Source organism: Mauremys reevesii, linkage group 12, assembly GCF_016161935.1.
Source record: "Mauremys reevesii isolate NIE-2019 linkage group 12, ASM1616193v1, whole genome shotgun sequence".
NCBI classification, from domain to species: domain Eukaryota; kingdom Metazoa; phylum Chordata; order Testudines; family Geoemydidae; genus Mauremys; species Mauremys reevesii.
This window is the reverse complement of record NC_052634.1, coordinates 18188365-18213255: the sequence shown is the minus strand read 5'-3', so window position 1 is coordinate 18213255 and position 24891 is coordinate 18188365. Positions and strand designations below refer to the sequence as shown.

At 47.2% G+C, this 24891-nt stretch overlaps 1 protein-coding gene across 12 annotated transcripts in view; it reads right to left on the bottom strand.

The window, feature by feature from the left end:
• PKNOX2 (PBX/knotted 1 homeobox 2) overlaps window positions 1-24891 on the bottom strand; it is a 655223-nt gene that overhangs the window by 233285 nt on the left and 397047 nt on the right. For 11 of the 12 annotated variants that reach the window (XM_039496651.1, XM_039496659.1, XM_039496654.1 and 8 more), the window contains one exon: window positions 12458-12597. In XM_039496651.1, the coding sequence (XP_039352585.1) occupies window positions 12458-12597 (140 nt within the window). Of the gene's footprint in view, window positions 1-12457; window positions 12598-23869; window positions 23896-24891 lie in introns of those variants that run through there. The other variant, XM_039496661.1, reaches the window with a different exon arrangement.

Here is a 24891-nt window from a genome sequence, read left to right as displayed (position 1 = left end):
AGGCATGGTGCATGATTAGGCCAACATGTTCTGTGGTGAGGAGGCAGGACATGTAATCAAAACCACACATGATAGGAGCAATCCTTACCAGCCCTGCAGTGCCTAGCTACAATGTGTGAGCATGGTGAAATGCCCAGCCAGGAGAGGCTGGCCCTGGTAGTCTGGCCCACATTCCTTGTCGCAATAAATGGGTGCAAGTGTGTAAGTCTACGTGGGAGCTCCCCTGAGTGCGGAAGGTGAGATAGAAAAATCAATTTGTTTCAATGCAGTGTGATGAACAGAGGGACTCATTAAATATTATCTGGATATGTAACCAAAATATGAATTATATGATGAATTTTTAAAAAGATAGGATGTAAACCAAGACAAGTGAGTATGTTTCAGAGCAGAGATCCAGTCAGAGTCTATTAACTTTTCCAACCACAGGCCCATCAACAAACAATACCACCTCCAACCAATGGGACATTAAACAGGACCTTCTGGTAGCCAAAAGCAAGTTGTGGCAGTACCTTGTCTTAGTGTCCATACAGTTGTTCTTTTTTTATAAATTCTGAATATTAAAACCTTAAATTAAAAGAAACTGCCTGAGCACCCTTGTCACTGGTAAACATTCTGAAACCTGAACACTTATTACCACTCCTCTCGTGATTCACAAGCCAGATGAAAGTGAAACCACGTTCATTGAATTCAATTATTTTTAATGAAAACTTCAGACAATTATTTTGTTAACAAACATAATTAAGCAGGGGGTACACATGTCTGTATTAGCAGTATATTCTGCCATCCCCATCCTCCCTCCAAAATGAGAGACAGCACTCTCACAGCAGGCTCTCACAACAGGCTCACTTAACAAATTCTTACATATTCATTCATGAGAATTACTTTTCAGATATTGGACAATTATAGACATTAGCAGATTATAAACCAAAACCACGGCCAACCGTTTTCTTCATTCATCTTTTGTTTTCTTTTATGCTTCTGGAGTGATGTGCATTGAAGCCACCTTCATGAGGTATGGACTGAGCCATGGTGGCATAACTGGGATCAGGGACGGTGCAAGGATGTTTCGCGCCCTAGGCGAAACTTCCACCTTGCGCCTTCCCGCCCTCCCCTGCCCCAGCTCCCTCCACCTAAATGCCGGCGGTGACCGGGGCGGCCGAAGATCCGGCTGCCGCGGTTGCTGCCAAAGAAAATACCGCCCCCCAAATCCTTGTGCCCTAAGCCTATATCGCCTAAATGGTTGCACTGGCCCTGACTGGGATCATCCTGAAACAAGAGTTGCTCAAGACTTAGCCTCCTCTAATGCTGTGGTTGGTGACCTCAAGCACCATGCCTAGCCACCACAGGACATTGTTGGTCCAGTTAAACACCAGGCTCTTGTGAGAGTGATGCACCTTGTACAGCTATGAGATGTGTCTGTAACAGTGCCAAACTGCCATGCCCCATATTCTGGGCAGACCAAGGCAGTGTGGGGTGATGCACTGACCTGACAAAATCAGCTTCAGGATTTGCAGATAGAAACGGCAATGACAAAGAGCAACCTGTATTACTCAGTTTAGGGCACTTAACTGCAGTTTGAATGAGAAAAAACACACTAGTAAACATTTATAATGATTCCAAAATGAAGTATTTGGTTAAAATTGTTATCATGATCATTATTACTGTTTTGTTGAAGATATATGTTTATCATGTGTAGAATATTTTTCACAGAAAAAAAAGTGGTCAGTGTATCAAATGATCGGTAATTTAGTTACAAGGGTGTTTACCATGTAAATGTTTGCTATTACATTATGGCAGGAATAAATAAGTGAAAACAATACCAGTAACATTCCACAAGTTTTCATGAAGTTTAAACAACTGAATCCACACTTATACAGCCAACCATTACTTTGATCTACACAAGGGAATTGATCTGAATACACTCCAGTATCACCTGGTCAGCCAGTGACACAACCATATCTGTACATTGGCTGTGCTGGAGTCTGCATTATCCCACAAGTCGTTGTGGAGGGTTTACATGTGTGCCAAAAAGGAGAGGAGACAGTGCTGAGCCTCACAAGGCTTAATTTCTGAGAATCATAGAATCACAGAAGATTAGGGTTGGAAGAGACCTCAGGAGGTCATCTGATCCAACCCCCTGCTCAAAGCAGGACCAACCCCAACTAAATCATCCCAGCCAGGGTTTTGTCAAGCTGGGCATTAAAAACCTCTAAGGATGTTGTCAAGGCTGATTCCCCACTCTGGCACTTTGAATGCAGAAGGTGTGGGCCCGCAAGGATTCTAAAAATTAATACTGGTCACTCCAGGCTGGTATTAAACTCCCAAGGTTACAGCTTTTCTCTGACCTTGGATGGGTAGATGTTGCCACCACCCAAGTGCAAAAAACCCCTTTGGACCCAGGAAGGCGCACTTGGGAATTCCTCCCTGTGGGGTACCCTCAAGCTCTTTCCCCCCCCTCCGGGGAGGAGCTGAGAAAGAAAACAAAGGAAATCAGCTGTTGCCACCAACTAATTAAACAACATGTGCACAAACCTCTTAGGAAACAAAAAAACCCAATCCTGTTCTTAAAAAAGGTAAATTTTATTAAAAACAAAAAGAAAGAAAATACATCTGGAACTTAAGCTATTGCTAGATTTAAAAAGAGTAAATATAATAATTAAGCATCAAGAATGGTTTTCTTGAGGTCCAGCTTAAAGGTTACAAGCAAAACAAATGCACCTGAGGTTAGCACAAAGGAGTCCACAAGCCAAAGAAATAAAAGAGATAAACCTAACCGCGTCTTCCTAGACATTTTCTGATCTACTTACATATCTGGGGGTTTCAAATAAGTAGTTTCTAGGTATGATCTAATGGTTTTTCATACCTGGCTTAAAGCTTCTTACAGCATAGTTCAGCCCTGTTCCTGCTCTGTGTCTCCTCTCTCTGGAGAACAACAGATAGACAGACAAAGGGAAAGTTTTTTCCCCCCAATTTTACAGCCCACTTCATCAGATGCATAGAATGGAACATACAGTAAGAAGATATTTATACATACAGAGAACATGGAAAGGTAGAAGTACCCATACCAACTGTAAGAGGCTAATTAATTAAGAGAAGCTATTATCAGCAGGGGAGAAAAACTTTTGAAATAATAATCAAGATGGCCCATTTTGGACAGTTGACATGAAGGTGTGAGGATACTTTAACATGGGGAAATAGATTCAATTAGTGTAATGACCGAGCCATTCCCAGTCTCTGTTCAATCCGATGAAGTTGGCTGTAGCCCATGAAAGCTTATGCTCAAATAAATTTGTTAGTCTAAGGTGCCACAAGTACTCCTGTTCTTTTTGCTGATACAGACTAACATGGATACTACTCTGAAACCTTTCCCAAAAGGTTCCCCAGTTCCTAATAAACCTAAATCCCCTCTCCCAATATCGCTATCTCATTCACACATTGAGACCCTGCATTTCTGCCTGTCTAACTGGCCCTGCGCATGGAATTGGAAGCATTCAGAGAATTCAACCATGGAGGTCCTGAACTTTAATCTCTTACTTAGCAGTTTAAGTTTGGCCTCCAGGACCTCACTCCTACCTTTCCCTATGTCCTTTGTACCTACTCCCACTGGTTTTAATAGGACGCGTGCAGTGAAATCCACTTTGCACTGCCATCATGTCCAGCCAATATTGGAACATGTGGGGGAAAAAAAAAAAGAATTGACAATTGATATAAAATATATAGAAAAGTGCCTGTTCTTAGCATTCAACATTTCCTTGGAAACACATTGGTAAATCCCTAATCTGTAACCCCCCCAAGTACATCTCCAATGTATTTGAGAGAAATGCTGCTGTTAGCAGCTTGCTAACACTGATTAAAATTATTAATCCTGCTTACAATGTTGTTAAAAAACATTAAGCAGTAAGTTACAAACCCCAAAGGTGAAATAATAAAGAGATTGATCTCAGATGAGAGTGAAAGAGAGAAGTGGTGCCTGCAACAGGCTGCCAGCAATCTGGAAACATCAAACCAAGTCCCCAAAGTCTAAGAGCCCCAGGCTGACTGTGGCCTTCAAACAAATGCATGTAGGCTTGTGCCTGTGCAGCAGGATGTGCTTACTGACACCAGCTGAATCTCCCTCTCTGTACTAGGGTTTCCAGCAAGGGGAGAGAACTGCCATCTCTCTTGTCCTGCTGCTTCTGAAAAGCCTGAGGGGAAAATTGCTCAGGAGTTGTTGTTTTCGGGTGTTTTTTTTTAACTGCCATAGACCATTTCTTCTTCTTTTGTCCAGTACATCTATACTCTTCTCAAGCTGCACATGGCAGGAGAAAAAGGCCAGCATAAATTAAACAAGACAGGGTCATGACCGGTGAAGATCAAAGATACCCATCACATAAATGAAGGATGGGGAATAACAACAACAACTTTTATTTTGAAGTACCCTCCACTGCCACTGAGGAGCTCAGGGGGCTGAACTACATAATATACATAAATAAAAATGCCATGCAAATGTAATTAACAATATCTGGAAACTCACAAAGCAAAACTCCCAAGGGGTTTGTCCCAGGGCAGGGGCGGCAGGTTTGTATAATTTTTGGTGGTGTACAGAATGTGTCTAAGTCTCTTCCCTCCCCCCTGGCCTGCCTTGTAAGCCGATATATATTTTATTAAATAATGTAAAAATGGACTGGCAGCCGTAAGCATTTAACAGTTTCCCTTTATTGCACAATATCACTATTGTAAGAAAAAAATATTCAACTAAGAATATCAACGTTATTAATACTCTTTTGAATACATAAACAACCAAGCACTCTTTGATCAATAACCCTCAAAAGCAAATACTTTCTAAAATTAAAACAAATATAGCCCCTTCTTTTGTGATGTACTTTTGCGAAGATCAAGAATTTGTTGCTGGGATAAAATGAAGCCATAGTGTGCCAGCGCCACAAGATTACAAGGGCCAATTAAAAGTGGAAAGTCAGAAGCAGCACTCACCTGCTTCAATATGTTATATTTTGTTGTACCTGTTGTGGTGAAGTGGGAATTTTCTTAATGTTTTCTCTGAATACTGTGTGCGTGCCTCAGTTTCCCCTGCAAGGTGCCAACTGAAGGTGTTGGAGAACAAAGAGATCAGGTGGCCTCCTTGCCAGGAAAAGAGACAAAGGCCAGAGAAGGGGCTGGAGGGACTGTCAGTTTGGAGCTGGCTGGGGAGACAGGGAGAGGCCCAGAACTTGGGTCTGGCTCCCCATCCCTGAAGATGGACCTGACTGAGGGGTCCTGTTCTTTGTACCCACAAGCTCTGTTTTAGACTGTGTTCCTCTCACCTAATAAACCTTCTGTTTTACTGGCTGGGTAAGAGTCACATCTGACTGCAGAGTTGGGGTGCAGGGCCCTCTGGCTTTCCCAGGAGCCCCACCTGTGCGGACTCGCTGAGGGAAGCGCACGGTGTGGAAGGGGTTGCTGAATGCTCCGAGGTCAGACCCAGGAAGGTGTAAGCTTCTTGCCCTGGAGACAGTATGCTCAGAGAGAGGAAGCTCCCCCAGAGTCCTGACTGGCTTCATATGGAGTAGTTCCAGAGCATCCCAGCATCCCCTTCCACACCGTGCGCTTCCCGCAGCGAATCTGCACAGGTACTAACACTCCCTCCAGCCCCTCCTCTGGCCTTTGTCTCTTTTCCAGGCAAAGAGGCCACCTGAATTCTTTGTTCTCCAACACCTTCAGCTGGCACCTTGCAGGGGAGGGGCCCAGGACATCAGTTGCCAGGAGACAGGGTTGCGGCCATTCTCTGTGCAGACGGCATCACACTGGCCCCCTAGGGCTCTGCAACAATCACACACCCTTATCCGACCACCTAGATCCTTAAGAAATGCATAGGGGAAACCGAGGTACCCACAAGGTATTCAGAGAAAACATTAAGAACATTCCCACTTTGTAACAACTGTATACAACCAATTATTTACTTTAAAGGGTGTAAAATAATCAAGTATTGTGCTAAACAAGATCATACCCCAAACTGACCACCAAATTGAAGTTGCATGTTTTTCCCCTCAGGTGAGGGCTCTGGGGTGGGGCTGGGAATGAGGGGTTCACAATGCAGGAGGGAGTTCAGGGCTGGGGCTCAGGGTTGGGGTGCTGGGGGCACAGGCTCTGGGGTGTTGCAGGGCCGGGGATGAGGAGCTTGGGGTGCAGACAGGCTGCCCCAGGGCTAGGGCCAGAGAGGACTCTCCCCCCCCGCAACCCTCTCCCCGTTGGCATCAGCAAGCTCTGGGGCAGGGACGCCTCTTCTCTCTCCCTCCCCACAGTACACTCACTCTGCACCACTGTCACTGCACATGCCCCTAGGGCCCTTCTCAGGTCCAGGAAGCCCCCTTGTCTCCCCTATGGTGGATATCAGGGGAGGGGAGTTGCCATCACGTGTGGCCTCCCCAGCTGCTGCCCCTCACTATAGCCTCACTGGGGGTGGGGGATGGGCTGCCCCTTGCCCAGTGTGGGGCAGGAGTGGGGGCTGTGGGTGGGGGAGGGGTGGATCACAGGGTCAAACGCTCACCACAGCCCCAGTAGCTGCTCAGGTGAGTGAGGTCCACTCCAGATGTCTCCTGTCCGGAAGCCCCCTTGGCGTCTTCTCCCAGTGGGTACCAAGGGAGGGCTGCCAAGCAGCCACCAGCTGCATGAGCCTGCTGGCGCTGCTCTTGTACTATAGCCATAGGCAGCAGCAGCAGTGGCCACTGGCAGCACAGGCAGGCAAGGGAGAGCCGCACGCCACTTCCATTCAGGGGGACGCTCCGGAGCTTGCGGGGGAGGGGAGGGAGGTGGCAGGTGGGGGCCGGAGGCTGCTCCAGACGGGGCCGGGGGAGAGACCTAGCTCCAAACATTGGTGGAGCAGGGCCCCCAGCCCTGAATATTCCTGGAGCCCAGGCATCACAGGGGAGACCTGCTGAGTCAGAGCTGTGTGGATCAGTCAGGACGGGCAGTGGAGAGCTGTGTGGATCAGTCAGGACGGGCAGTGGAGAGCTGTGTGGATCAGTCAGGAAGGGCAATGGAGAGCTGCCAGAGATCAGCGGGACAGGCAGAGAAGCAGAAGTGTTCCAGGGGTGCTGGATCCTCATGAAAGTAGGAGGGCCATGAGGCCCTGCCCACTCTGTGGGCCTGCCCCTCCTCTTCGCTTCAAGGCCCTGCCCGCCTGGCCAGACTGCAAGCCAGAGTTGGCCAGAGTAACAGCCATCCAGGCTGCTGTGGGGAGCCCTGGCAGACCCTCCATCTGCCCTTGGTGGGGGGGCCTGAGAGCACAGGTGTGGTGGATGACACTGGAGTTTGGTGAGGGGGTGTGCCCAGCAGAGAGTCTGGTGAGGTCACCGGAGTCTGATGCAGGGATGTGCCCAGAAGAGAGACTGGTGGTGTTTCTGCTACATAGAGCAGGGTTTTAGGACTATGTTTGGGACTCTTGGTGTTAGAGTATTTGCATGATGTTTTTTGTAATAAACCAGGCCCAAAGAGTGGTACTACTGAGGCAAGGGAGCCTGTGGTGGAGTCTGTGGGATTTTTGAAAGGCAAAAGTGAGGCGGGTGCACCTGGCATGCTGTGACCTGCTGCAGGAGGGCACTCCAGGTGGGATTGCCTAGGACAAGGTTCTAATACAAAGGATGGCAATGCAGTAATGAAAGGAAACCTAATACAGGACAACCTCTAACACCTTTGGGGAAAAACTGACTCGGTGCTTTTTAAAATTCAGGGCCAGAGGAAGTAAGGGAGATTTCACAGGGAGGAAGTTCCACACCCAAGGGCCAAATACTTCATCATCTGTTAACATAGCATACAGTGGCGGAGCATCATGTAACTGAAGTTAGCATCATAATGTGTACACACAAGGGAATACAAGGGGAAAAAACTAGTAAAAGAAAGGAACTCCATCATGTGAAACCATAGACTCCCGGCATGGGCTTGAACCTAGAATGTTCTGAGCCACACTACTGATTTCAACCACGTGAACTGAAGAACTAATGTCATTAGCTGGTAGCAGTAGTAGGCTATTGTTCTCTAGGCACACCATGTTAGGATATAGATATTCAGCCCTGTCTGCAAAGGCCTATACTTTAAGAATTTAGGTGTATTCTTATCACTTAGCTAGTTATAGAGGTATAAAAGAAAGAATCAAAATCACTGTCTGTGTAATGGCCTTCTCTTACTGGTTCTTCGGCTAAGCAGCAAAGGCAGCCGTAAGCTGGGAAGTGTATGGTCACATCCACACATTCCAAACTAGTCACATTGAAATAAGGTGCTATTGGGCTATTAGGAATACAATCCTGCCCTGATATTCCTATCACCTCCAGAGAAAGGGAAGAGCCTAGAAGATGTAAAAGGAAACTTAGTTTAATAGCATCCTGTCTGGCAAGAACTCACTTATCAATAGACACCGCTGGAAAACCCTTATGTCTGTATAGATGTAGTTATGAAATCCTCACTTCTGTATTGTTTTGTATGTTTATTTGCATGGTCTCTGTCTGGTTCTGTAATTGTTTCTGTCTACTGTATAATTAATTTTGTTGGGTATAAACCAATTAAGGTGGTGGGGTATAATTGGTTAAATAACCACATTACAGTATGTTAGGACTGGTTAGTTAAATTTCAGTAAAATGCTTGGTTAAGGTATAGCTAAGCAGAATTCAAGTTTTACTATATAGTCTGCAGTCAATCAGGAAGTGGTGGTGGGGGAATGGGAACAGGGACTGGGGATGAGGGAATTGGGATCATGTTTTGCTAAAGGGGGAATGGGAACAGCGGATGGGAACAGGAACAGGGACACAGGCAAGGCTCTGTGGTGTCAGAGCTGGGAAGGGGGACACTAAGGAAGGAAACTGTTTGTGCCTTTGGACTTCAGGGATTGTTTCTCTCTGTTCATGAGAGAAGGACCAGGGAAGTGAGAGAGTGAAGGAATAAGCCCCCTAACACACCAGTCACTAGAGGGTGAGATGACACATTAACTACATTGGTCAGAGGCATAGGCACCAACTGCGTGGAGCACCCACGGGAAAAAAATCAGCAGGTGCTCCGCACCCACTGGCAGCCAAGCTCCCCCTGCCTCTTCCCCGCCTCCTCCCTTGAGAGTGCTGCGTTCCTGCTCCTCCACCTCCCTCCCAGAACTTCTGCCCATTGCCAAACAGCTGTTTGGCACTCCAGGAGGAGGAGTGGGGACACAGCATGCTCAAGGGAGGAGGCAGGGAAGAGGCGGGGTGGGGGTGGAGACTTGGGGAAGGGGGTGGAAGCAGAACAGGGGTGGGAAGAGGCAGGGTGGGGGTGGGGGCTTGGGGGAAGGGATGGAGTGGGGGTGGGGGTGGGGCCGGGGGGGTCAACCACCCACTGGCAGGAGCAGAAGTTGGTGCCTATGGTTAGGGGTGTGAAAAATTCACACCACCTGAGCAGGGTTGTTAAGCTGACCTAAATCTCTATGTAGATAGCGCTAGGTTGACAGAAGAATTCTTCCCTCAACCCAAATCCCGCTTCTCAGTGAGGTGGATTACCTACACCAACAGGAAAATCCCTCCTGTCGGCACAGATGGTGTCTACACTGAAGTGCTACAGAAGCACATCTGTGCCGCTGTAACATTTTAAGAGTAGACAAGGCCTGAGAGTTTAGACTCTTAGATGTCAGTGGTGTTTTGGATTTACATAGTGCTCATTGATGTGTGCATCTCAAAAGTGGGTAGGTAGGATATCTTACAAATATCCTAACCAATTGCACAGATTTGGTATATGCATTCTGAGAGGCGGTGTGACTAAATGGAAGAGACTTGGGTCTCCCATATTTGATACCTGGTTCTTTGTGATTTTGTGCAATCTTGTCAGTAAAAGGAGGAGGCTTGCTTTCCAGGATAGGGACATATGAGGTCTTGCTCAATAATAAGGTTTGTTAAGTACAAAGGATTATTAACAGAAGCAGAAAGATCTATTTTGCTGTGTTTAATGTGGCTCACTAGCTCATGTGATGCAGGAAATTCTGCAGGTCCTTGAAGCACACACAGTTTGGCTGAAATATTCATAAAACTAAGGGCACATCTACACTGCAAAAAAACCCTCACATCAGTGACTCTCAGTGCCTGGGTCAACTGATTCAGGCTTGTGAGGCTCATGCATCACAGGCTAAAAATAGCATAGACTGACTCAGGCTCGCACTGTGGGGCTAAAAACAGCCATGTAGAGGTTCCTGTTTGGGCTGGCATCTGGGCTCTGAGGCCCTCCCCGCTCGTTGGGTTTCAGTGCCTGGGCTCCAGCCCAAGCAGGAACCTCTACAGTGGAGCCAGACTCTGAGATGTGATGTCGCAGGGTTTTTTGCTATGTAGATATACCCTAAGGGACCAGCGTTGAACAAGTTCTAAAGTGCATGCACAAATGAGGACTTTCTGTATCCTATAACTTGACAAAATGTGGATGAATTTTCACAGGGACAGTGGAAAGGATCTCTCTGGCTTTCAAGTTCCTTCTCCAAATCATAGAAGCATTAAACTGTTTAAAAAAATGGCAAAGCTACCTGTCACTGACCTCACTGAAAAACGACTGAACAGTTCTCACTCAAATTTCAAAAGAAACAAAACAACAAAAACATCTCAAGCCAAGAACAAGAATGAAAAATTTCAACCCGCGTGGTTAAGGTCTGCAAAATTTGTAATAGCTGAAAACATTGTCTTACAATGGAAAAGACAGCTGCAGCTGCACCCCTAAGACCACCAGCCTCCCTTTGTTACAGTGCTTGGATGAGCAGTTAAAGACTGACCAAATATCCTGCCCTGCCCCATGGCATTCTCTACTCTTGAGGTTGGATGGTACATTCAGTGAGCAGAACCTAGATACCTGTATTATATTATTGAATGCTTAGAGCTTGTGATCAACATTTTTATAACTACACCTCTACCTTGATATAATGCGACCCGATATAATACGAATTCGGATATAACGTGGTAAAGCAGTGCTCCGGGGGGGGAAGGGGCGGGCTGCGCACTCTGGTGGATCAAAGCAAGTTTGATATAACGCGGTTTCACCTATAATGCGGTAAGATTTTTTGGCTCCCGAGGACAGCGTTATATCGAGGTAGAGGTGTATAATAATATGTAGGAGAGGAGGAGGCCACTCCTATCAGCTGTCATGGACATTTTGCAGAGGGAGGCTTTCTGTTGCATTTTTTTTATTCCAGATATTTTCTTTTCTCATAAATATCTGCTGGAGTAACACCAGCTAACCCAATTACTGACATCACTTTAGCTTTTATGCAGCTACAGACACTTTACCAGAAATGTTCCTCAGTTTCCAGGCCTGGGCTGCCCTTCCATATACCTGAGCAAAGCGGGGACAGAATGCTGCCATTCTGGTCTGATAGTCACCTATTTTGCACAGGGACAGAGCAGGGCAGAATCCAGCTCTCAATCTCTTCACCAAGGAGCTCACCCTGTTGTCCAGTATGCCAGCCAGTTGAGTAGGGGGCCAGATGCACTGAAAGCTGAACTGGCAGAATCTTTTCCTTGGATCAAAGAGGAAATAAAGCCAGGTGTAAAGGTGCCAGATGAAGAACCAGGAATCCCCAGGTCCCCTTGAGCCTACAGAACCAATGCAGGGATCACTGCTCAGCGGCACTGCTGCTTTCTCATCTGTGTTTAGCAGTTAACAATACAGACAATTTTTAGTTTTAAAGAGCAAATGTTCTCCTCATCCTCTTGTGTCTACACATGAGGCCAGGGATGGGATATTACCCACAAAGGTCAATGCAAAGGTCACCCTGTTGTGATGGCTGAGGGGTTAAGGAGAGGATGAGCCCACTGCTGTGGATGATTACATGGTTTATCATGTGGGCTAACTCTCTGCCCTGAGACATGGTGATTACTGCTAGTGTGAGCCTGCTGCCCAGGTGGGGCTTGGACAGCAGGGTGAGCCCACTGTGAGGGCAGGTCTGGCTGACTACTTATGTTACAGAGGCAACCAAACAGGCATCAGATAGTATCCCAGTATTCCTTTAAAAAAGCAATGATAAGTGAATCCCATGGTCATTTTAGACCAGTGGGGTACGAGGAATAACCAGGTGAGAAGCCAAACAAATTAGGAAGGAAAAGTAATAGAAGGAATTCAGAATTCCCCAGTATCCACTGAGCATTTCATCCTAATATCTTCCATCACATATTAATTGTTCCTGATCTCTAGCATCCCAGGTGCACCGGGGTCACTTTCTCCTGCATATTGTTTGGCACAATGGTGTGTAGGTACCTTTAATTTCTCTAACAAAAAGAACAGAACTCTTTCTTCTGGAACAGGGGTCTCACCTAGTTTAAGGTGAATTGAAAGCTGCCTCCTGAAAATTCTATTGACAAAGACGCCTAAGCAAATGCCTCTCTGTAGACTTCTGCTGACATGTTAGCCCCGGGCCAGATTGCACTAATAGCTCAACATGCCACTCTAGTGGGAAGGAACTTTAAAGAGCAGCCTGGCAATAGTTTCTCTGTACCTGTAGACAGCTCGCTTGTCAGCCTCCAGCTGCGCCTGAGGGTCAATAGGAGTGCTGGGGAGTGGGGTGTTGGCTGCTGCCGAGGGTGTTGTGATGTGCACTGGCTGTGCCTTAGCCGGCTGTTGCGCTGTGGCAGTCATCTGTTAAAACAAGACAAGAAAGCACTGGGGTTTAAAACAAACCAGATCTATGTGTAAGTGAAAGGCGGTGGAGGTACTTCTCTGTGACTATGCATGTGTACAATATCAATATTGCAGCATATGCATGTGACCCTCTGGGTGCTTGTATGTGTGTGGTTGTAGCTCTGTGTTTATGTGCCACTGAGTCTCTGGGTGTGTCTCTGTCTCACTTTTTGTCTGTGTTCCTGTGTGTGTGTGTGTGTCTGTGCATTTACATGTGTGTGAATTGTGTGTTACTGCCTCTGTGTATGTGCATCTCTCTGTGCAAGTGAGTCCATGTTTGCATGTGTGTGAGTGTATCTGACTGTATGGGTATGTCTGTCTCCTTTCTCTACAGAGTTATCATTAGGGCCCTACCAAATTCGCGATCCATTTTGGTCAATTTCATGGTCATAGGATTTTAAAAATAATAAATTTCATTATTTCAGCTATTTCAATCTGAAATTTCATAGTGTTGTAATTGTAGAGGTCTTGACCCCAAAAAAGAGGTGTGGGGGGTTGCAAGGTTATTGTAGGGGAGTTGCGGTACTGCTAGCCTTACTTCTGTGCTGCTGCTGGTGCCAGCGCTGTCTTCAGAGCTGGGCAGCCAGAGAGCAGCAGCTGTTGGACGGAGGCCCGCTCTGAAGGCAGAGCCACCGCCAGCAGCAGCACAGAAGTAAGGATGGCATGGTATGGTATTGCCACCCTTCTGCGCTGCAGCCTGCAGAGCCGGGCACCCAGTCAGCAGCTGCAACTCTCCGGCCACCCAGCTCCGAAGGCAGCAGCGCAGAAGTAAGGGTGGCATGCTCTGGTGTTGCCACCCTTTCTTCTGTGCTGCTGCTGGCAGGGCGCTGCCTTCAGAGCTGAGCGCCCATCCAACAGCCACTGCTCTATGGCCGCCCAGCTCTGAAGGCAGTGCAAAAGCAGAAGTGGAAATACTACAACCCCCCTAAAATAACCTTGTGATCCCCTGCAATTCCCTTTTGGCCAGGACCACAATTTGAGAAATGCTGGCTACTCCTGTGAAATCTGCATAGTATAGAGTAAAAGCACACAAAACACCAGATTTAATTGGGGGAGGCCAGATTTCACAGTCCATGATGCGTTTTTCATGGCCATGAATTAGGTAGGGCCCTAGTTATCATGTACCATATGTTTTTTGTCTGTGATTTTGCTGATCTCATTGGTGTCTGTGTGACTTTTTGGAGGGTTGTGCCAGTGTGCTTGATTGCCTTATGGTGTTTTGTGTGTGTCTGTGTCAATATGTTTCTTGGAAGCTATTCCACGGGGTAGCACATAATTGGAGGATGCCAGAACCATTAGAAAAGACAGACCCACAATTCTTTAGTCCTGTTCCCCATAACGAGAATTTATTGAGATTCCAGACTAAGTCTTTTTAGGACAGGAAGGGTCTGACATGAAAAATTCAGGAAATTCAGGAACAACAGATCTGTTCCACCATTGCCCTGCATCTTGTATCATCATTTACAGCCATGCAAAGTCTGTGTTAATCTCTACTATTCTGAGTACCTATTGGTTCTCATTTATTTTGATGTAAATAAAAAGCAACACTTCTCCAAGAGTTTAGACACCCTAACACATCATTAGCATTACAGCAAGCCCAAGAGCATGGAATGAATCATTTACACAGGAGCTCTGCCAGTCAGCTACCTGCAACAAAAGCTCTATTCCACCCTGCATTGTTCTAGGCAGGACACCCTCAGCCCCCTCTTCAAAAACCCTTATCAGGTGAATTTTACAATGTGACTAGCAGGTCATCAAAGCTGGGCTATTTCTGACCACTTTGCACCAGTGTAAATAATGACACCAGGTGCAGGCCAGCAGTGGATTGGACCTACCAGTCGGAGTGAGGATGGAACCATATGCTGACTTTAATGCCTTGGCTGAACTGCACCAAACACCAGGCTGCATGTCTCTTAGGACAGAGGAGGCCAATGCAAAGGCCTCCCCATGAGTCAGCATTTAGGCAATGTGTGTGGCCCAGCTACCTAGCTTTCTGAGTAAGTCAGAGCTGCATAGCTCTTTTGAAAGCCCAGCTCTGGTAAGTGAGTGCTGCTGCCATTGCTGGAGCCCAGAGCTGGCCAAAATTGGGGTGAAAAATCATTTCTTCCATTGCATCCCATCCCATGCCAAAAGGGAAAAAAAGAAAACAAAAAGACAGGGACTGGTGTTTGGGGAAGGGGAAATGACAAGCATGGAGAAAGGGGAGCAAATAAAAAACGGGAACAATAAAAAGCAAACATAAAAAGGCTATTTTTATTTGCAGATGCACACGTTTTGCAAAAGACCACATCAGATCTTTCAAGCTGCATGAGCCTATCTGCTCACATTTCTTCCCACCCTCGAGCTATAGCAACTGACGTATAAACTCTGCCCTTACTGGCAAAGATCTCTGATCTGCAAAGGTCAGTCCCCTCATGCCCACCCTGTACTAGCACAAAACAGCTTGAAACACTTATTACCACAAAGCAATGTCACATTTCAGGAATGATGGTCGATCTCGGGTAGATGTGGCACCTGCACAAGGAAGTAAGAGTGCATAACCTTAATGCTGGATTGCAGGTAGCAGCATGAGAAGGACAGCACTCCCTTACACAAGTGGAGAAGAGTGGATGAGGCCATGTGGGGAGTGTCAAAGCCTTGGCTCCACCCCAATGCACTGGCTATGCTGACGTGCTAGGTATGGATCTGGAATGGGGGTATTTCCCCTTCAGAGTAAGTGGGGACCCATCCAGAGAGGAGACTGTGCCTCTGAGCCACAATCTGCCCCTTGATTTGCTCCAGGGGCAGCATGACCACACACTGCCCCTTGCTCACAGCTCATGGCAAAGCCACAGTTCACCCTTTGTCATTAAAGCTCCAAAAACAAATCACAGACTCAATGGCTGATGGTACAATATGGGCTGGCTGATATCTATCCATCATCAGCCTTGTGACAGTGGTGCAGCAGGCAGTGTGACTGGTATCTCCTCTCATCATCAGCCGTGAGTGCTCTCCTGGCCTCTCCGGTGAGGTTGGCTGGGGCGCTGGAAAAAAACTCCTGATCATTCCCAGTAGATGGTACAGAACTATCTCATCACAGGCAACAGGGGGGCTCAGCCCCATCGCCCCGCCCCCCCCTTTAAAAGAAAAATTCTCTCTCTCTGCTGAGCAGGCGGCAGATAGATGCCCTCTCTGCCTCTCTCCTGTCTCCACTGCCTAATGTCCTGTATCATAGCAGCTGCCTGCCTTCTCCTCATTTCTCTTTTTATCTCACATCACTGTATTGCTTTCTTTCTTTCTTTTATTCACACAACAGGGGGGGGGGACACTGCAAGCCCAGCCCAGGGGGGGAGAGGGAATCAACAGGTGGGGTTGTTGCAGGGCACCCCCCCTGAATGGCACACAGCATCTCATTCATCTCTGGGATCTGACACAGGCGGCTCTGCTCTCTCTCTCTCCTCTCTACACTGTTTTTCTTTGCTTCTGCCCCTCATTCTAGGCAGGACTCTTTTTCTTTTTTATTTTAGGAAGGGAGGGGATTGACTGGGAGAGTCCATTTTTTTTTTTTTTGCGCCCTCGATCTCAGCCACAGGCACCTATGACAGCACAGCAGAGCATGCAGCAGGACTGACTGGTAAACTGTCGTAATTTACAATTTACAATGGCATGGTGTATGGTACAGCTGAACTGATAACCATCTCTCAGCTATCAGGCAAAAAATGAATGCTGCTGCTGCTAGCTGCTGAATCGCCTCTGTCAGTGGCATCATCTACACACGGTGACATGACAGTGAAGAGGCAAAAACTCCCCATGTGCCCCATGATGATGCGTCTGTCCAGGGGGCAGGAAAAAAAAGCGTGAAATGATTGTCTCTTGTTGCTTTGGGGGAAGGATGAGATGATGACATTTAGCCAGTACCACCCACCACAATTTTTTTTTTTTTCCCCCATCAGGCACTGGGATCTCAAGAATTCCAAGGGGCGGGGCGGGGGGGAACTATGGGGGGATAGGGAATAGCTACCCACAGTGCAATGCTCAAGTCAAGAAATCGCGACGGCTCGGGGACCGATGCACACCACCGATTTAATGTGTAGTGTGGTGTGTGTGTGCTTTTTTTTTTACATCTTTTTTTTTACCGGTTTTATTATAAAAATGAATAATCCCATAGTGTAGACGTACCCTCAAATACAGTAGGGCTGGCAACAAGGTCTCTGGTACCAGGAAGGGAATTTCCTGATAGTCTTTACCCTGTAGTAAAACACAGACATTATTTTCACTAGCAAAAGTGTACAGATCTGGTGCCTCCCCACTGTACCACCCATTTGCCTCTCTCTCCACCAGAAGCCAGGATTCAGACAAACCACTGAATTTCCAGACTAGTATTTTGGGAACAAGTAGCTGAAACGTCAGTACATTTAACAGTACAAACCCCTAGGAAATAGCGTCTGGATTGAAATGCGGAACAAGCCATTTCTTATTAGAATTTCTAACTTTTTATTTTTTATTTTTCCAAATATTATTCCCACCAATTCCTGTTGTCATCACCTAGCTACCCACCAGTAACCCGTAGACCTGCTGAAGGAGAGGAAAGGCTGCAGCTCTCAAATCTTATCCAAAGGTCACACAAAATTAACAATGGTCCAATTCAGCAGCTGTCACCAACTGAATCAGAGAAATATACTTTAACATCCATACAAATATTCCAGAGCAGTGTGAATTCTTTACCCTTTCCCAATCAACTGCTCCAATCCCTCTCTCTTCCTGAACATGTTTGGGGAGGGGGACCTTTGTCTTCATTTGATTTTCCTCACTCTGTTGAATGGCTCTTCCTTTTACTCATTGCACTTCAATTTCTTTATACAAATGGAGGTGAATTCCTGAGAAATTATGGCAGACCACAAAATTTTGCAATGCTCCAGATCCAGTGCAATTTGACAACAATCTGTGTTTCTGCAGCAAATGGTCCCCTATACTGACTGTTAATATCATCCAAGGGTCAGCATGAGAGGAGATACTTCTCTCTGCTTCACCACATTTCTATCCAGGGTGCATGTGGAGAGGGTAGCAAGAGCTACGTAATTCTGAATACATAAAGACGGTCATTTCACAGTTTTCAAAGAGACATCAGCCGAGAGGGACATAAGAACATAAGAACCACCATACTGGGTCAGACCAAAGATCCATCTAGCCCTGTATCCTGTCTTCCGACAGTGGCCAATGCCAGGTGCCCCAGAGGGAATGAACAGAACAGGTCATCATCAAGACATCCATCCGTTGTCACCTATTCCCAGCTTCTGGCAAACAGGCTAGGGATACCATCCCTGCCTGTCCTGGCTAATAGCCATTGATGGACCGATCCTCTACATGAATTTATCTAGTTCTTTTTTGAACCCTGTTATAGTCTTGGCCTTCACAACATCCTCTGGCAAAGAGTTCCAAGGTTGACTGTGCGTTGTGTGAAAAAATACTTCCTTTTGTTTGTTTAAACCTACTGCCTATTAATTTCATTTTGTGACCCCTAGTTCTTGTGTTATGAGGAATAAATAACACTTCCTTATTTACTTTCTCCACACCAGTCATGATTTTATAGACATCTCTCATATCGCCCCTTAGTCATCTCATTTCCAAGCTGAAAAGTCCCAGTCTTATTAAGCTCTCCTCATATGCAAGCTGTTCCATACCTCTAATAAAAGACATTTGCTGCATTTCACTCCAGGGAAAGATAAGATGACTGGACAGTGAAGTTACAGACCTACAAAGCTCTTGGGAGCAAATTCAGCACACTGCATTTAATCGTAAGCAGCACTGTGTGTAAGCACATGCTAAAGAAAGTCCTTTTCATAAATATAAAGCCTGGTTTCCCAGAAACTAGCTGTCAAGGGAAAAATTGACCCACAAACACAGGACTTTCCATACACTAGCAACTTAGGAGGGGTTCTGATAACCTAAGCAGGACTGATGGAATACAGTGGTTTGGTTAGGACAGTTCAACTTTGCTGCTGTGTCCCTCTTTAGAGCCAGGTACTGAAGAGATTGAAATGACTGATTAAAGAAACATGGTGGGTGAGATAATATCTTTTATTGGGCCAACCTGTGTTGGGGAAAGAGACAAGCTTTCAAGCTACACAGAGCTCTCCTTGAGGTCCATGAAAGGTACTCAGGGCTTGGCTACACTTGAGAGTTGCAGCGCTGGTGGAGGCTTTCCAGCGCTGCAACTTAGTAACTGTCCACACCTGCAAGGCACATCCAGCGCTGCAACTCCCTGGCTGCAGCACTGGCTGAACACCTGGTCTGCTTGGGGTGTAACGAGTGCAGCGCTGGTGATGCAGCGCTGCTCGTCGGGTGTGGCCACACACCAGCACTGTTATTGGCCTCCAGGGTATTAGGAGATATCCCAGAATCATAGAATCTCAGGGTTGGAAGGGACCTCAGGAGGTCATCTAGTCCAACCCCCTGCTCAAAGCAGGACCAAACCCAACTAAATCATCCCAGACAGGGCTTTGTCAAGCCTGACCTTAAAAACCTCTAAGGATGGAGATTCCACTACCTCCCTAGGTAACCCATTCCAGTTCTTCACCACCCTACTAGCGAAAAAGTTTTTCCTAATGTCCAACCTAAACCTCCCCCTCTGCAACTTCAGACCATTACTCCTTGTTCTGTCATCTTCTACCACTGAGAACAGTCTAGATCCATCCTCTTTGGAACCCCCTTTCAGGTAGTTGAAAGCAGTTATCAAATCCCCCCTCATTCTTCTCTTCGGCAGACTAAACAATCCCAGTTCCCTCAGCCTCTCCTCATAAGTCATGTGCTCCAGCCCCCTAATCATTTTTGTTGCCCTCCGCTGGACTCTCTCCAGTTTATCCACAACCTTCTTGTAGTGTGGGGCCCAAAACTGGACACAATACTCCAAATGAGGTCTCACCAGTGCTGAGTAGAGGGGAATGATCACATCCCTTGATCTGCTGGAAATGCCCCTACTTATACAACCCAAAATGCCATTAGCCTTCTTGGCAACAAGGGCACACTGTTGACTCATATTCAGCTTTTCGTCCACCGTAACCCCTAGGTCCTTTTCTGCAGAACTGCTGCCCAGCCATTCGGTCCCTAGTCTGTAACAGTGCATGGGATTCTTCCGTCCTAAGTGCAGGACTCTGCACTTGTCCTTGTTGAACCTCATCATATTTCTTTTGGCCCAATCCTCTAATTTGTCTAGGTCCCTCTGTATCCTATCCCTACCCTCCAGCGTATCAACCACTCCTCCCAGTTTAGTGTCATCTGCAAACTTGCTAAGGGTGCAGTCCACACTATCCTCCAGATCGTTAATGAAGATATTGAATAAAACTGGCCCCAGCACCGACCCTTGGGGCACTCCACTTGATACCGGCTGCCAACTAGACATGGAACCATTGATCACTACCTGTTTAGCCCGACCATCTAGCCAGTTTTCTATCCACCTTACCGTCCATTCATCCAGCCCATACTTCTTTAACTTGCTGGCAAGAATACTGTGGGAGACTGTATCAAAAGCTTTGCTAAAGTCCAGAAATAGCACATCCACTGCTTTCCCCTCATCCACAGAGCCGGTTATCTCATCATAGAAGGCAATTAGGTTAGTCAGGCATGACTTGCCCTTGGTGAATCCATGCTGACTGTTCCTGATCACTTTCCCCTCCTTTAAGTGGTTCAGGATTGATTCCTTGAGGACCTGTTCCATGATTTTTCCAGGGACTGAGGTGAGACTGACTGGCCTGTAGTTCCCTGGATCTTCCTTCTTCCCTTTTTTTAAAGATGGGCACTACATTAGCTTTTTTCCAGTCATCCGGGACCTCCCCCGATCACCATGATTTTTCAAAGATAATGGCCAATGGCTCTGCAATCTCATCGGCCAACTCCTTTAGCACCCTCGGATGCAGCGCATCCAGCCCCATGGACTTGTGCTCGTCCAGCTTTCCTAAATAGTCCCGAACTACTTCTTTCTCCACAGAGAGCTGGTCACCTCCTCCCCATACCATGCTGCAGAGTGCAGCTGTCTGGGAGCTGACCTTGTCTGTGAAGACAGAGGCAAAAAAAGCATTTAGTACACTAGCTTTCTCCACATCCTCTGTCACTAGGTTCCCTCCCTCATTCAGCAAGGGGCCCACACTTTCCTTGACTTTCTTCCTGTTGCTAACATACCTAAAGAAACCCTTCTTGTTACTCCTAACATCTCCGGCTAGCTGCAACTCCAAGTGTGATTTGGCCTTCCTAATTTCACACCTGCATGCCTGAGCAATACTTTTATACTCCTCCCTGGTTATTTGTCCAATCTTCCACTTCTTGTAAGCTGTTTTTTTGTGTTTAAGACGAGCAAGGATTTCACTGTTAAGCCAAGCTGGTCGCCTGCCATATTTACTTTTCTTCCTACACATCAGGATGGTTTGTTCCTGCAACCTCAATAAGGTTTCTTTAAAATACAGCCAGCTTTCCTCGACTCCTTTCCCCGTCATGTTATTCTCCCAGGGGACCTTGCCCATCAGTTCCCTGAGGGAGTCAAAGTCTGCTTTTCTGAAGTCCAGGGTCTCTGTTCTACTGCTTTCCTTTTTTCCTTGTGTCAGGATCCTGAACTCGACCATCTCATGGTCACTGCCTCCCAGGTTCCCATCCACTATTGCTTCCTCTACTATTTCTTCCCTGTTTGTGAGCAGCAGGTCAAGAAGAGCTTTTCCCCTAGTTGGTTCCTCCAGCAGTTGTACCAGGAAATTGTCCCCTACACTTTCCAGAAACTTCCTGGATTGTCTGTGCACTGCTGACAATATCCCAGAATGCTTTTAACTAAATTACTCTCTTTGTTTTGTTATGCAACCTCTCTTTGTTTTGTTGTGAACTCGGAGCTCCGGTGCTCCGGGAGCTGGTTATCTAAAAAACAAACACAGCTCCTGTTTGCTGTGATCAATCTGTACCTGACTGTGAACAATCAAATGAGATAACCCCTGTGAATGAGGCAGGCAGGGAGTGAGTGTTTGCTTGACAGAGAAACAGCAGGGGCAGAGGGGAGAAAAGGAGTCCGTTGGATGCAGACTGTTTGCAGTTAAGAGTTAAGAGTAAGGGGTCGGGAACATTTTCTGATTTTGCAAGGCAGGAAGCTAACACACAGTGTTGGCTCCAAAAATCCACTCTCTCTCTCTCCCCCGCTCCCTGTCACACTACACCCCACCCCACCCTCCTCTTTTGAAAAGCACGTTGCTGCCACCTGAATGCTGGGATAGCTGCCCATAATGCATCACTCCCAACAGCGCTGCAAATGCTGAAAATGTGGCCACACACCAGCGCTGGTAGCTGTGAGTGTGGCCACACACCAGCGCTGTTCCTACACAGCTGGATGACCAGCGCTGTAAACTCCCAGCGCTGCAACTCTCAAGTGTAGCCAAGCCCTCAGTGAACAATCAAATGAGATAAACCCCGTGAATGAGGCAGGCAGGGGGATGAGTGAGTGTTTGCTTGATGAGAGAAAAAGCGGGGGTGGGACAGAGAAAGGGAATCCCTTGGAGCAGCTGCTTATCTGGTCTGCAGGCTGTTTGCAGTTAAGCGAAAGGGGTCGGGAAAATGTTCTGATTTTGCAAGGCAGGGAGCTAATACACAGTGTCGGCTCCAAAAATCCTCTCTCTCTCTCCCCACCGCTCCCTGTCACACTATACCCCACCCCCCTCTTTTGAAAAGCACGTTGCTGCCACTTGAACACTGGGATAGCTGCCCATAATGCATCACTCCCAACAGCGCTGCAAATGCTGCAAATGTGGCCACACTGCAGCGCTGGTAGCTGTGAGTGTGGCCACACACCAGCGCTTTCCCTACACAGCTGTACGACCAGCGCTGTAACTCCCAGTGCTGCAACTCTCAAGTGTAGCCAAGCCCTGCTGAATAAAAGGTGGATCAAATTGTTTAGCATACATAGTTAACACATATTCTAAGAGACCATTCAAGGTGAAGTGGCCTGTTAACACCTCAGGATTGATAAAGTCTGCTGCAAGTGGTACTTGCTTCATTTTTCCTGGGCTTAGCATCTCCGAAGGAAGAGCTGAATAGTGTATTCCAAGGGTGGTGGAAATGTGAAAACCGAGGGCATGGCTACACTTCCAGATGTAGGGCTTGGCTACACTCAAAACTCCACAGCGCTGCTGCGGGAGCGCTCCCGCGGCAGCGCTTTGAAGTGCGAGTGTGGTCGCGGCGCCAGCGCTGGGAGAGCTCTTCCAGCGCTGCAGGTACTCCACCTCCCCAAGGGGATTAGCTTACAGTGTTGGGAGCTGCTGGCGCTTTGTAGCGCTGTAACTTGCTGCACTCAGGGAGGTGTTTTTTCACACCCCTGAGCGAGAAAGTTACAGTGCTGTAAAGTGCCAGTGTAGCCATAGTCTTCGAGCGCTTTGAGTTAAACCAGCCTTTGTAGAGCGCAGTAGGGAAAGTGCTGCAATCTGTCCACACTGACAGCTGCAAGCGCACTGGCGTGGCCACATTAGCGGCTCTTGCAACAGCCACAGAGAGCAGTGCATTGTGGTAGCTATCCCAGCATGCAAGTGGCTGCAACGTGCTTTTCAAATGGGGTGGAGTGGAATGTGACAGGGAGTGTGTTGTGTGTATGTGGAGGGAGAGAGAGTGGGTTTTTGGGGGGCTGAGAGCATGTCAGCATGCTATCTTGTAAGTTCAGACAGCAGCAGACCCTCCCCCCTGCCTCTCTCTCACACACACAGCATTCCACAGTAATGGTTGCTTTGTCTCAGAGCAGATAAGCATGCCAGCTATCAGAAACAGAGCTTTAAAAGGGCATATTTGCATTCCTGCAGCGATTACAAAACAATGACAAGAGTGGTCACTTGACTTCAGGGGATTATGGGATGTTTCCGGAGGCTGATCAGAGTGCAGTAATGCAACACCTCGTTCACACTGATGCCCGGGCATTTCAGCCAATGCGCACCAAGCGTTAATCTTCTTGCTGAGGTGGAGTACCAGGAGCACTCTAGCCCTGGAGTCAGAGTACTCTACGTGCCTTGCCAGTGTGGACGGGTAGTGAGCTAGGGCATGGGGGGGGCTGCTTTAATGCACTCTAACTCACAAGTACAGCCAAGCCCTGAGGGTGTTTGCAATAACCCAAACTTGGAATGAATTTGGAAATCAGGGGATTTAGATGTCATTCTTCCCGTTTCCTCCTGAAGGTTAGTTAGTGTGACAAAGTTCCTCCTCTAACTTGGTGGGTCCTGCGTTTATTGGCAGATTTGCTCACCTCAGTGATCTTCCCCACAGTCTGGGTCAACGCCTCCTGTGTCTGATCAGGAGTTGGGAGGTTTGGGGGAACCCAGGCCCATCCTCTACTCCGGGTTCCAGCCCACGGCCCTGTGGATCGCAGCTGTCTATAGTGCCTCCTGTAACAGCTGCATGACAGCTACAACTCTCTGGGCTACTTCCCCATGGCCTCCTCCAAACACCTTCTGTATCCTCACCACAGGACCTTCCTCCTGGTGTCTGATAACGCTTGTACTCCTCAGTCCTCCAGCAGCTACACCCTCTCACTCTCAGCTCCTCTTGCTCCCAGCTCCTCACACGCACTTCCTCTCCTTTGGCTCCCTCTCACCTGACTGGAGTGAGCTCCTTTTTAAACCCAGGGGCCTTGATTAGCCTGCCTTGATTGGCTGCAGGTGATCTAATCAGCCTGTCTGCCTTAATTGGTTCTAGCAGGTTCCTGATTACTCTAGTGCAGCCCCTGCTCTGGTCACTCAGGGAACAGAAAACTACTCATCCAGTGACCAGTATATTTGCCCTCTACCAGACTCCTGTACCCCACTGCTCTGGGTCTGTCACATTAGATAATAATACCTTCTGCAGCTTGGGTAAGATTTGTGTACAATACCTGCCTGCACAACCAATCATTTCAACACTGCCAAAACAGCCTCCCACACAATGACATGAAAACAAGGGATAAATCAGCAGTGACAGAGATTAGGCTACAAACTGAAATCTTCTCTGTGTTTGGCTACTTTGGCCAAATGTCCCAGAGCTGAGCACCGAGACATATCAGGGAAACATAAGACATAAGCAGCTGTGATAGGATGAGTATTTGCAGATTAAAAATAGAGTAGTAATCACAAACCAATGTTTAGGGGAGGGGAAAGGAATGCATGCCAGCTGCCTTAATCCACTCTGAGTGTACAGCCAGGGCAAAGGAAACACACAATCATTCATTAACTGAACAGATGAATATCCTGTTTGTTTTCTGTTGGGAGTAACACAAAGAGTAACAATGCTGGA